General features: G+C 48.4%; 2 protein-coding genes across 6 annotated transcripts in view; one reads left to right on the forward strand and one right to left on the reverse strand.

The window, feature by feature from the left end:
• The window catches only part of LOC137320706 (polymeric immunoglobulin receptor-like), a 788493-nt gene that overhangs the window by 195842 nt on the left and 580091 nt on the right, over nucleotides 1-12560 (reverse strand). The gene's annotated exons all lie outside the window — the stretch shown is intronic.
• The window catches only part of hmgcs1 (3-hydroxy-3-methylglutaryl-CoA synthase 1 (soluble)), an 80613-nt gene that overhangs the window by 57164 nt on the left and 10889 nt on the right, over nucleotides 1-12560 (forward strand). For all 4 annotated transcript variants that reach the window (XM_067982394.1, XM_067982395.1, XM_067982392.1 and 1 more), the window contains exons 2-5: nucleotides 2742-3199; nucleotides 4684-4809; nucleotides 7024-7188; nucleotides 7930-8098. In XM_067982394.1, coding sequence (XP_067838495.1) covers nucleotides 2752-3199; nucleotides 4684-4809; nucleotides 7024-7188; nucleotides 7930-8098 — 908 coding nt within the window. In that variant the 5' untranslated portion in view covers nucleotides 2742-2751. The remainder of the gene's footprint in view (nucleotides 1-2741; nucleotides 3200-4683; nucleotides 4810-7023; nucleotides 7189-7929; nucleotides 8099-12560) is intronic.

Raw genomic sequence — 12560 nt, forward strand, 5'->3', positions numbered from 1 at the left:
ATGTGTGAAAGGGAATCAGTGTATTTTAAACGGGGTCTGTGTTCTGATGGGTGTTTGTCACATTGGTATTGTGCTTTAAACCGGGCCTGTGTTCTGGTGATCTTGCGTGTGGGTATATATCCGGATTTTGTTTTCATGTGGTCTGGATTCTAGTTAGTGTGTGTTCAGGCGTTGCCTTTTCCAGTGTCTGGATTTTGGTTACTGTGCCTGTCTGCAGCCCGCACTGGTTTTCTAAATGAACAATCAGACTCTCCCCATTAACAAATTCTGCGTGCTTAACCACAATTCGTTCCCATCTCTCAACAGCAGAGGCTGATGTGCAGGTAATGGTGCCGGCTGTAAGTGGTCAGATAATGTGCTCTCTCGCCAAGGTCAACTACATGGTGCATGGCACTGGGTCGATGCAGGGACTGCACTGTACAGGCATATGTCCAGTGTAACCGGGACCTGGCTCTGGTCTGTACGAGGAGCGGATACACTCAGCAAGAGTGACAAACCGACCTGCAATTTGTGCGCTGGGTCGGGGTGGGGTGGGGGGGGTGGGGGGGGTGGAAGTCGTAGCAGAGGTAAAGTTGTCCGTTGCCGTGATGGCTCAGCTGGTCAAGTCAGTAAGCAGGTGAGTCCTACGGACCAGGTGCTGGGCTTGAACTGTGCTGTATCAGCTCATCTCAGTCAGAGAGGCGGCGAGAGTACAGCAGACCTCCTCCTCCTCATCTCTTTTTTTTCCTCGCCCCCCCCCCCCCCCCCACCCCCCGCCCCATCCTCAGTTTAAGGAGGGGGGAAATGGTCTGGGGACTGCCGCTGCCTGATCCCTGCCCGGTGAGACCCTGTCTGGAAAGTGTGCGCTCGTTTGTGATGGTGACACTGGGTGCGGGCGGGATCAGGCGGTGATTCCCCCTGTGGTTGAATGTCCTAATGCCACTCACCGCCCCAAGCTCGCACACAAAGCGCAGCAGCTTGGGCAGATGACTGGAGGGAGATCGACCCCTAGAGGCAAGACTCCCAACAACAGTCAGCTCCTTCAGCAGAGGGGAGGAGAGGGAAGCTGTGAATGGCCTGTTTTCACCTCATCACCCCTCTCCATTCATTCTTTTCCAATATCCGAGGGCTGGGGGTGGTGCTTAAACCCATTCACTGCCCCTGAAGGATTACTGCTGCTGCTGCAGAATGTGGTAATGAATTCATGCACAGTCTTCAGATAGCCTGACAGTGCTGACTCTCACTGGGGTACAGATTCTGAAGGTGCTGACTCTCACTGGGGTACAGATTCTGAAGGTGCTGACTCTCACTGGGGTACAGTTCCTGAAGGTGCTGATTCTCCCTGGGGTACAGTTCCTGAAGGTGCTGACTCTCACTGGGGTACAGTTCCTGATGGTGCTGACTCTCACTGGGGTACAGTTCCTGAAGGTGCTGATTCTCCCTGGGGTACAGTTCCTGAAGGTGCTGATTCTCCCTGGGGTACAGTTCCTGAAGGTGCTGACTCTCACTGGGGTACAGTTCCTGAAGGTGCTGACTCTCACTGGCTACAGTTCCTGAAGGTGCTGACTCTCACTGGGGTACAGTTCCTGAAGGTGCTGACTCTCACTGGGGTACAGTTCCTGAAGGTGCTGACTCTCACTGGGATACAGTTCCTGAAGGTGCTGACTCTCACTGGGGTACAGATTCTGAAGGTGCTGACTCTCACTGGGGTACAGATTCTGAAGGTGCTGATTCTCACTGGGGTACAGTTCCTGAAGGTGCTGACTCTCACTGGCTACAGTTCCTGAAGGTGCTGATTCTCACTGGGGTACAGTTCCTGAAGGTGCTGATTCTCACTGGGGTACAGTTCCTGAAGGTGCTGACTCTCACTGGGGTACAGTTCCTGATGGTGCTGACTCTCACTGGGGTACAGTTCCTGAAGGTGCTGACTCTCACTGGGATACAGTTCCTGAAGGTGTTGACTCTCACTGGGGTACAGATTCTGAAGGTGCTGACTCTCACTGGGGTACAGTTCCTGAAGGTGCTGATTCTCCCTGGGGTACAGTTCCTGAAGGTGCTGATTCTCCCTGGGGTACAGTTCCTGAAGGTGCTGACTCTCACTGGAGTACAGTTCCTGAAGGTGCTGACTCTCGCTGGGGTACAGTTCCTGAAGGTGCTGACTCTCACTGGGGTACAGTTCCTGAAGGTGTGGACTCTCACTGGGGTACAGTTCCTGAAGGTGCTGACTCTCACTGGGGTACAGTTCCTGAAGGTGCTGACTCTCTCTGGGGTACAGTTCCTGATGGTGCTGACTCTCACAGGGGTACAGTTCCTGATGGTGCTGACTCTCCCTGGGGTACAGTTCCTGAAGGTGCTGACTCTCACTGGCTACAGTTCCTGAAGGTGCTGATTCTCACTGGGGTACAGTTCCTGATGGTGCTGACTCTCACTGGGGTACAGTTCCTGATGGTGCTGACTCTCACTGGGGTACAGTTCCTGATGGTGCTGACTCTCACTGGGGTACAGTTCCTGATGGTGCTGACTCTCACTGGGGTACAGTTCCTGATTTCCATTCAGGTAAGTGATTTCCGTATGGAAATCACTTACCCTTCCCTAATCCAGGAGGAGCCCTGACTGGATAATTGAACCTGGGACCTGTTGCTCTGTACCAGTGGCTCATCGTTCACCCATCGATCTGGGACACACACATGCCACTTCTGTGCCTGACGATCACCTTGAAGACATCTCGTTACATCTCTCTTTTTGCCCCTCCTTCTCCGCAGTCTTTCCACGATGCCCGGATCCCTTCCTGCCAACGCTGAGGCCGGCTGGCCCAAGGATGTGGGCATCATCGCCATGGAGATCTACTTCCCGTCGCAGTACGTGGACCAGGCGGAGCTGGAAAAGTTTGACGGGGTGGACGCCGGCAAGTACACAGTGGGCCTGGGGCAGTCCAAGATGGGCTTCTGCTCCGACCGCGAGGACATCAACTCCCTGTGCCTGACCGCTGTCCAGCGGCTGCTGGAGAGGAACGGCCTCTCCTACGAGAGCATCGGGAGGCTGGAGGTGGGCACGGAGACCATCATCGACAAGTCCAAAGCCGTGAAGACTGTCCTGATGCAGCTCTTCGAGGAGTCTGGGAACATGGACATCGAGGGCATCGACACCACCAACGCCTGCTACGGAGGAACGGCCGCGCTCTTCAACTCCGTCAACTGGGTGGAGTCCAGCTCCTGGGACGGTGAGTGCTCAGCTCATCTCCCGTTTCTAAAAGCCGCTTTGAACCCACCACTCCTTCCTCTTCCCCTCTAGGCGCTGACTGGGTTTTGGCTGCATCTACTCCCAAGTGAAATAACTTGCATTTATATAACACCTTGCACGACTTCAGGACGGCCCAAAGTGCTTTACAGCCACTGAAGTACTTTTTGAAGTGTAGTCACTGATGTAATGTAGGTACAAGTACTGTATCTCTCACAGGTGATATATATATACGCCCATACCTAATACAGACACTGTATCTCTCAGGTGATATATATACGCCCATATCTAATACAGATACTGTATCTCTCACAGGTGATATATATACAACCATACCTAATACGGACACTGTATCTCTCAGGTGATATATATTCACCCATATCTAATACAGACATTGTATCTCTCACAGGTGATATATATACAACCATACCTAATACAGACACTGTATCTCTCAGGTGATATATATACGCCCATATCTAATACGGACACTGTATCTCTCACAGGTGATATATATACAACCATACCTAATACAGATACTGTATCTCTCAGGTGATATATATTTACGCCCATATCTAATACAACACTATATCTCTCAGGTGATATATATACAATCATACCTAATACAGACACTGTATCTCTCAGGTGATATATATTCACCCATATCTAATACAGACATTGTGTATCTCACAGGTGATATATATACAACCATACCTAATACAGACACTGTATCTCTCAGGTGATATATACACGCCCATGTCTAATACAGACACTGTATCTCTCTCAGGTGATATATATACGCCCATATCTAATACAGACACTGTATCTCTCAGGTGATATATACACGCCCATGTCTAATACAGACACTGTATCTCTCTCAGGTGATATATATACGCCCATATCTAATACAGACACTGTATCTCTCACAGGTGATATGGGAAGACATTAAGGGAATAATTTCTTGCAGTGTTTAATTTTCCACTGTTTTTCTACTTTTTATAAAGAAGAGAAGGCTCCCCTAGCTTTGGGTAAGTGCACCGTCTGGCGTGGCACTGGGGCAGACTGAAGGAAATCCCACGTTCTCTGCCGGTTTAACCCACCTCATCCAGCCTGGGAAGGGCTGGGTCTCTGCTGCGGTGGCCCCCCCCCCCAGCGTTGAATACTCTCACGTGAAGAATAGCCACGGTGGGAGCCCGTCGGGTCCCAGCGACCTGTACCCTAGGAAGAGCATGGAAAACTGGGGGGCGGGGGAGAACTTGAATTTGGGCATTGTATTTGTTTCATTTCCTCCCCTCCCCCAAATACAGCATTGCCTCTACGTGCCTGTGGGTGAAACTGATTCCCGAGACCTATTAACGATTTGGGAGACAAACCAGGAGCTGCAGACAGTTTTTTTGCAAAGTGTGGCGTGCCGGAGCGAGTTTCCCAGCTGGGTCTGACCCACTCTGTTGTCTCCTTGGTTTTTGGCAGGGCGCTACGCGCTGGTCGTTGCTGGTGACATCGCCGTCTATGCTACCGGGAGTGCCCGTCCTACGGGGGGTGCAGGCGCCATCGCCATGCTGGTCGGTCCCAATGCACCTCTGGGATTTGAGCGAGGTACGTAAGCGTTGAAGAGTACCGTAAGCACAAAGCTGCCAGCACGGCTATGTATATGGAACAGAGTGTTCAATAATAGAACAAAAGACTTGCATTTTATACAGCGCCTTTCACGACCTCAGGACGTCCCAAAGCGCTTCGCAGCCAATGAAGTACTTTTTTTTTTGAAGCGTGGTCACTGTTGCAATTTAGGAAACGCGGCAGCCAATTTGCGCACAGCAAGATCCCACAAATTGCAATGAGTAACTGCAGTCACTTCTCGCTGTCTCTCCACATAGAACCGACCAGCTCTTACCGTACGTATCCAACGTCCCCTTTCACAGGAGCAGGAAGAGCCGTAGCTTCCCTTACCCTAAGCCCAGCACGTAGGAACAGTAGGAGCCCATTCCGCCATTCAATTAGATCATGGCTGACCTGTATCTTAACTCCATCTACCCGCCTTGGTTCCGTATCCCTTAATACCCTCACCCAACAAAAATCGATCAATCTCAGTTTTGAAATTTTTCAATTGACCCCCCAGCCTCAACAGCTTTTTGGGGGGAGAGAGTTCCAGATTTCCACTCCCCTTTGTGTGAAGAAATGCTTCCTGACATCACCCCTGAATGGCCCAGCTCTAATTTTAAGGTTATGCCCCCTTGCTCTGGACTCCCCCCTATCCTTCGGGGATTGTTACATGCCGTTTGCTTGGAGCGGGGGAGGGAGATAGAGTTGCCACCAGACCGAGATCGTGCACCACTCAGCAAGCGGCCAGTACGGAACAGTGTTGGTGAAGGGGCCCCGGAATAGATCAGGTGGGACACCCAAGTTAAAAGCCAGCAGAAATATCTCTTTGGTTTCGTGGCGGAAGTCTTGTACGACAAAAAGACAAATGTTGCCCTGCCTTTCGGGTACAAAGAGTCGGTTATTAAAACAGTAGTTTTTATTTTGCCACTGCAGTACTGTATTACTGCCAGCAGATGGTGATGTTACACTGCCTTCCTCTATACAGCTGATTCTTACATAGAATTCACAGCACAGAAACAGGCCATTCGGCCCAACTGGTCTATGCCGGTGTTTATGATCCACACGAGCCTCCTCCCTCCCAACTTCATCTCACCCTATCAACGTATCCTTCTATTCCTTTCTCCCTCGTGTGTTTATCCAGCTTCCCCTTAAATGTATCTATGTTATTCGCCTCAACTACTCCTTGTGGGAGCGAGTTCCACATTCTCACCACTCTCTGGGTAAAGAATTTTCTCCTGAATTCCCGATTGGATTTATTAGTGACTATCTTATATTTATAACCTGTAGTTTTGGACTCCCCCACAAGTGAAAACATTTTCTCCCTATCAAACCCTTTCATTATCTAAAGACCTCTCTCAGCCTTCTCGTTTCTTCACTCAGAGTTGCTTCATTTCAACTTCTCTGTTAGTACAAGTTTTGTTTCAGTGCTAAATTTTCAAGTTGCCGTGTTACATATAATTGTTTAGTCAAGTTATTTAGTACAAAAAAAAGCTTGGAATTATCAGTAGACTTTAATCCGTGAACTCCTTGGGGCTACCCTGGTGAGTTAGAAAGAAAGAACTCCCATTTTTACAGTGCCTTTCACAACCTCAGGACGTCCCAAAGTGCTTTACAGTGAATGAAGTAGTTTTTAAAGTGTAGTCACTGTTGTAATGTAGGAAATGTGCAGCCAATTTGCGCAAATGGTAGAGATGATGACCAGATAATCTGTTTTTAGAGATTGTTTGCGGGATAAATATTAACCAGGACACTGGGGAGAACTCCCCCTGCTCTTCTTTGAAATAGTGGCTGTGGGATTTTTAACGTCCACCTGAGAGGGCAGACGGGGCCTCGGTTTAATGTCTCACCCGAAAGACGGCACCTCCGACAGTGTAGCACTCCCTCAGTACTGCACTGGAGCATCAGCACTGCACTGGAGCATCAGCCTGGATCATGCGCTCAGGTCTCTGCAGTGGGGTTTGACTCAGGCGAGGGCGCGACCCACTGAGACGAGTTTCCGTGGGGTGAATGGTTTGACCATATTCTTAGTTGCTGTAGGCCCCACATCTCTCTCTCCCACCTCCCAATTGGACGGGGAAGTTTGTTTGCTCTCATTAATGTGGGCGGCTGTGTATGCGTATGTATGTACGTACGTACGGTGGGAAGGGTGTTTGCTGTTTTCACTGCCCCAGGTCTGAGAATGTAACTGCTGACGGTATCCTTCATTCGTAGGCCTGCGGGGGACACACATGCAGCACGTGTACGATTTCTACAAGCCCGACATGGTGTCGGAGTACCCGGTGGTGGACGGGAAGCTCTCGATTCAGTGCTATCTCAGCGCGTTAGATCACTGCTACATGGTCTACTGCAACAAGTACCAGGCACAGAAGCAGAAAGGTGGGTCACTGCGTTCAGCTGCGTGAGACGGGCCTTGTATCCTCAAGAAGTTACTCTGGAGTCCCTGGCTGCTTTGTACGTGCCCCTCCCCTCCTCCATACATCTATTCCCTCCGCAGTCACCTTTTGTTTCATCCTCCTCCCCACCCAACGCTTGTCCTTTCTCCTCCCCACAAGCCTCAGTAGGAACTGTTTTCAAACTGCACTGGGCCAGTAACAGGTGAAGATATTGTGTGTGTCTTCATTTGCTGAAAATAATTCGCTTAGACTCCAGGCATCTAAAACTGAAGGAGGGATATCAGTCCTGGGGATGGAGCAGTTTCCATTTTACTTCTGTGTCAGCATCAGTTACACTTGTGTCAGGTACAGCACGGGTTAGATACAGAGTAAAGCTCCCTCTACACTGTCCCATCAATCACTCCCAGGGCAGGTACAGCATGGGTTAGATACAGAGTAAAGCTCCCTCTACACTGTCCCATCAAACACTCCCAGGGCAGGTACAGCACAGGTTAGATACAGAGTAAAGCTCCCTCTACACTGTCCCATCAAACACTCCCAGGGCAGGTACAGCACGACTGTATGGGACGGGCTAGCTCAGCCAGCTCATGTGCGATATTTTTATATGTAATTACACTTTGTATGTGGCTCCGCTGTACCCGACCCGAGAGAGCTTGGTGCCAACACCGGGTGCGAATGAATTCAGTCTCTGTCGAGCACCGACCAGTCACCCGTTGTCTTTCAGAGGGCAGCGACGCTCGATTTACCCTGCGGGACTTTGACTACGTGGTGTACCACACCCCCTACTGCAAACTGGTCCAGAAATCCTTGGGCCGGCTGCTTCTCAATGACTTCCTGCGTGACCCCAACCCCAACACGGAGAGCGGCACCTTCAGCGGCCTCGAGGCCTTCAGGTGAGCGGATTTGGTACAGGCCCAGGGAACAAGGCGTCCACTCGTGCCCAGAGAACCTATCTGTCCGCTCTCGGTGAGGGGGGTTGGAGGGATATGGGGTGGGGCCGAGTGCGTATCGTCACTGGGGAACTGCTCGCTCCTCTGCTGTAGGCGGGTCTTTTAAGCAGCAACTTTAATTAATACCCCACCTTTAACGTACCGTATCCCCGGGTTATTTCATTAATACCCCACCTTTAACGTACCGTATCCCCGGGTTATTTCATTAATACCCCACCTTTAACGTACCCTATCCCCGGGTTATTTCATTAATACCCCACCTTTAACGTACCGTATCCCGGGTTATTTCATTAATACCCCACCTTTAACGTACTGTATCCCGGGTTATTTCATTAATACCCCACCTTTAACGTACTGTATCCCCGGGTTATTTCATTAATACCCCACCTTTAACGTACCCTATCCCCGGGTTATCTCATTAATGCCCCACCTTTAACGTACCCTATCCCCGGGTTATTTCATTAATACCCCACCTTTAACGTACCCAATCCCCGGGTTATTTCATTAATACCCCACCTTTAACGTACTGTATCCCGGGTTATTTCATTAATACCCCACCTTTAACGTACTGTATCCCGGGTTATTTCATTAATACCCCACCTTTAACGTACCCTATCCCCGGGTTATCTCATTAATGCCCCACCTTTAACGTACCCTATCCCCGGGTTATTTCATTAATACCCCACCTTTAACGTACCCAATCCCCGGGTTATTTCATTAATACCCCCCCTTTAACGTACTGTATCCCCGGGTTATTTCATTAATACCCCACCTTTAACGTACCCTATCCCCCGGTTATTTCATTAATACCCCACCTTTAACGTACCCTATCCCCGGGTTATTTCATTAATACCCCACCTTTAACGTACCCTATCCCCCGGTTATTTCATTAATACCCCACCTTTAACGTACCCTATCCCCGGGTTATTTCATTAATACCCCACCTTTAACGTACCCAATCCCGGGTTATTTCATTAATACCCCACCTTTAACGTACCCAATCCCGGGTTATTTCATTAATACCCCACCTTTAACGTACCCTATCCCCGGGTTATTTCATTAATACCCCACCTTTAACGTACCCAATCCCGGGTATTTCATTAATACCCCACCTTTAACGTACCCTATCCCCGGGTTATTTCATTAATACCCCACCTTTAATGTACCCTATCCCCGGTTATTTCATTAATACCCCACCTTTAACGTACCCTATCCCCGGGTTATTTCATTAATACCCCACCTTTAACGTACCGTATCCCAGGGTTATTTCATTAATACCCCACCTTTAACGTACCGTATCCCCGGGTTATTTCATTAATACCCCACCTTTAACGTACCCAATCCCGGGTTATTTCATTAATACCCCACCTTTAACGTACCCTATCCCCGGGTTATTTCATTAATACCCCACCTTTAACGTACCCAATCCCGGGTATTTCATTAATACCCCACCTTTAACGTACCCTATCCCCGGGTTATTTCATTAATACCCCACCTTTAATGTACCCTATCCCCGGTTATTTCATTAATACCCCACCTTTAACGTACCCTATCCCCGGGTTATTTCATTAATACCCCACCTTTAACGTACCGTATCCCAGGGTTATTTCATTAATACCCCACCTTTAACGTACCCTATCCCCGGGTTATTTCATTAATACCCCACCTTTAACGTACCGTATCCCAGGGTTATTTCATTAATACCCCACCTTTAACGTACTGTATCCCGGGTTATTTCATTAATACCCCACCTTTAACGTACCCTATCCCCGGGTTATTTCATTAATACCCCACCTTTAACGTACGGTATCCCAGGGTTATTTCATTAATACCCCACCTTTAACGTACCCTATCCCCGGGTTATTTCATTAATACCCCACCTTTAACGTACCCTATCCCCGGTTATTTCATTAATACCCCACCTTTAACGTACCGTATCCCCGGGTTATTTTATTAATACCCCACCTTTAACGTACCCTATCCCCGGGTTATTTCATTAATACCCCACCTTTAACGTACCCTATCCCCGGTTATTTCATTAATACCCCACCTTTAACGTACTGTATCCCGGGTTATTTCATTAATACCCCACCTTTAACGTACCGTATCCCAGGGTTATTTCATTAATACCCCACCTTTAACGTACCCAATCCCCGGGTTATTTCATTAATACCCCACCTTTAACGTACCCTATCCCCGGTTATTTCATTAATACCCCACCTTTAACGTACCCTATCCCCGGGTTATTTCATAAAGAAAATCAAACAATGAGCCACAGAAGGAGATATTAGGACAGGTGACCCAAAGCTTGGTCATAGAAGTAGGTTATTACGGAGCGTCTTAAAGGAGGAAGGTGAGGTAGAGAGGCATGGGGCCTAGGCGGCTTAAGGATCGGCTGTCAATGGTGGGGCAAAAGGAGGAGGGGGGGGCGCATGAAAGATTTGAAGAGTTTGGTGCTAAGTTTCAGTCTTGTAGTGTTTCTTGTAGGTGTTTTGGGCCCACTCGAATGTTCCAGTGTCCTGAGCCTTTTCATAGAATCAGAATCATAGAAATTTATTGCACAGAAGGAGGCCATTCGGCCCATTATGTCCGTGCTGGCCGATAAAGAGCTATCCAGCCTAGTCCCATTTTCCTTACGGCACTTCAAGTCTTTTTGGCATAGCCAAGTACTTTTTAAATGAGTTGAGAGTTTCTGCCTCTTCCACCCTTTCAGGCAGTGAGTTCCAGACCCCCACCACCCTCTGGGTGAAAAAATTTCTCCTCAGCTCCCTTCTAATCCTTCCACCAGTTACTTTAAATCGATGGCCCCCTGGTCACTGACCCCTCTGCTAAGGGAAATAGGTCCTTCCTATTCACTCTATCTGGGCCCCTCATAATTTTATACACCTCAATTAAATCTCCCCTCAGCCTGTTTCAAAGAAAACAACCCCAGTCTATCCGGCCTTTCCTCATAGCTAAAATTCTCCAGCCCTGGCAACATCCTCGTAAATTTCCTCTGTACCCTCTCTAGTGCAATCACATCTTTCCTGTAATGTGGTGACCAGAACTGTACACAGTACTCAAGCTGTGGCCTAACCAATGTTTTATACAGTTCCAGCATAACCTCCCTGCTCTTATATTCTATGCCTCGGCTAATAAAGGAAAGCATCCCGTGTGACTTCTTAACCATCTTATCTACCTGTCCTGCTACCTTCAGGGATCTGTGGACATGCACTCCAAGGTCCCTTTGTTCCTCTACACCTCTCAGTATCCTCCCATTTATTGTGTACTCTCTTGCCTTGTTTGCCCTCCCCAAATTCATTACCTCACATTTCTCCGGATTGAATTCCATTTGCCACTTTTCTGCCCACCTGACCAGTCCATTGATATCTTCCTGCAGTCCACAGCTTTCCTCCTCACTATCAACCATACGGCCAATTTTTGTATCATCTGCAAACTTCTTAACTTTTATACCCTCTGCTGTCTATCCAGCCCCTCCCTCTGCCCTGTGTTTACAATAATCACTTACCCAACTCTCTTATCCCACCCTCCCCACCAAACATTTTGCTTCCATAGAAATTACACTGAAACGCACCATTTGTTCCCACCAGTCCTTGTTTATTAGGAGCCTTGGTCCTTATCCCTTTCCTTCAACCATCTTTCTAACCTATTCTTAAATGTTGCCATGGTCTTTGATTCAATCACTAACTCACAGCCTCATAACCCACTTTTTAAAAAAAAAAAGAATAAATAAAATGAACTTGTTTTTTATCCCAAATCTCTTGCGTTTAACCTGGTGTCTGTGGCCTCTCACACTAGACTCTTCAATCACTGCAAACAATCTGTTTCTATGCCTGCTGGCAATATAAACAAGAGGGCACAATTCTAAAAGGGGTACAGGAACAGAGAGATCTGTGGGTATATGCACACAAATCATTGAAGGTGGCAGGGCAGGTTGAGAAAGGGGTTTAAAAAAGCATACGGGATCCTGGGCTTTATAAATAGGGGCATAGAGTACAAAAGCAAGGAAGTTATGAACCTTAATAAAACACTGGTTCGGCCACAACTGGAGTATTGTGTCCAGTTCTGGGCACCGCACTTCAGGAAAGATGTGAAGGCCTTAGAGAGGGTGCAGAAGAGATTTACTAGAATGATTCCAGGGTTGAGGAACTTCAGTTACATGGATAGATTGGAGAAGCTGGGGTTGTTCTCCTTGGAACAGAGACGGTTGAGAGGAGATTTGATCGAGGTATTCAAAATCATGAAGGGTCTAGACAGAGTAGATTGAGAGAAACTGTTCCCATTGGTGGAAGGGTCAAGGACCAGAGGACATAGATTTAAGGTGATTGGCAAAAGAACCAAAGGTGACATGAGGAAAAACTTTTTTTTACACAGCGAGTGGTTAGGATCTGGAATGCACTGCCCG

This window comes from Heptranchias perlo, chromosome 4 (assembly GCF_035084215.1).
Source record: "Heptranchias perlo isolate sHepPer1 chromosome 4, sHepPer1.hap1, whole genome shotgun sequence".
In the NCBI taxonomy this organism is placed as follows: domain Eukaryota; kingdom Metazoa; phylum Chordata; class Chondrichthyes; order Hexanchiformes; family Hexanchidae; genus Heptranchias; species Heptranchias perlo.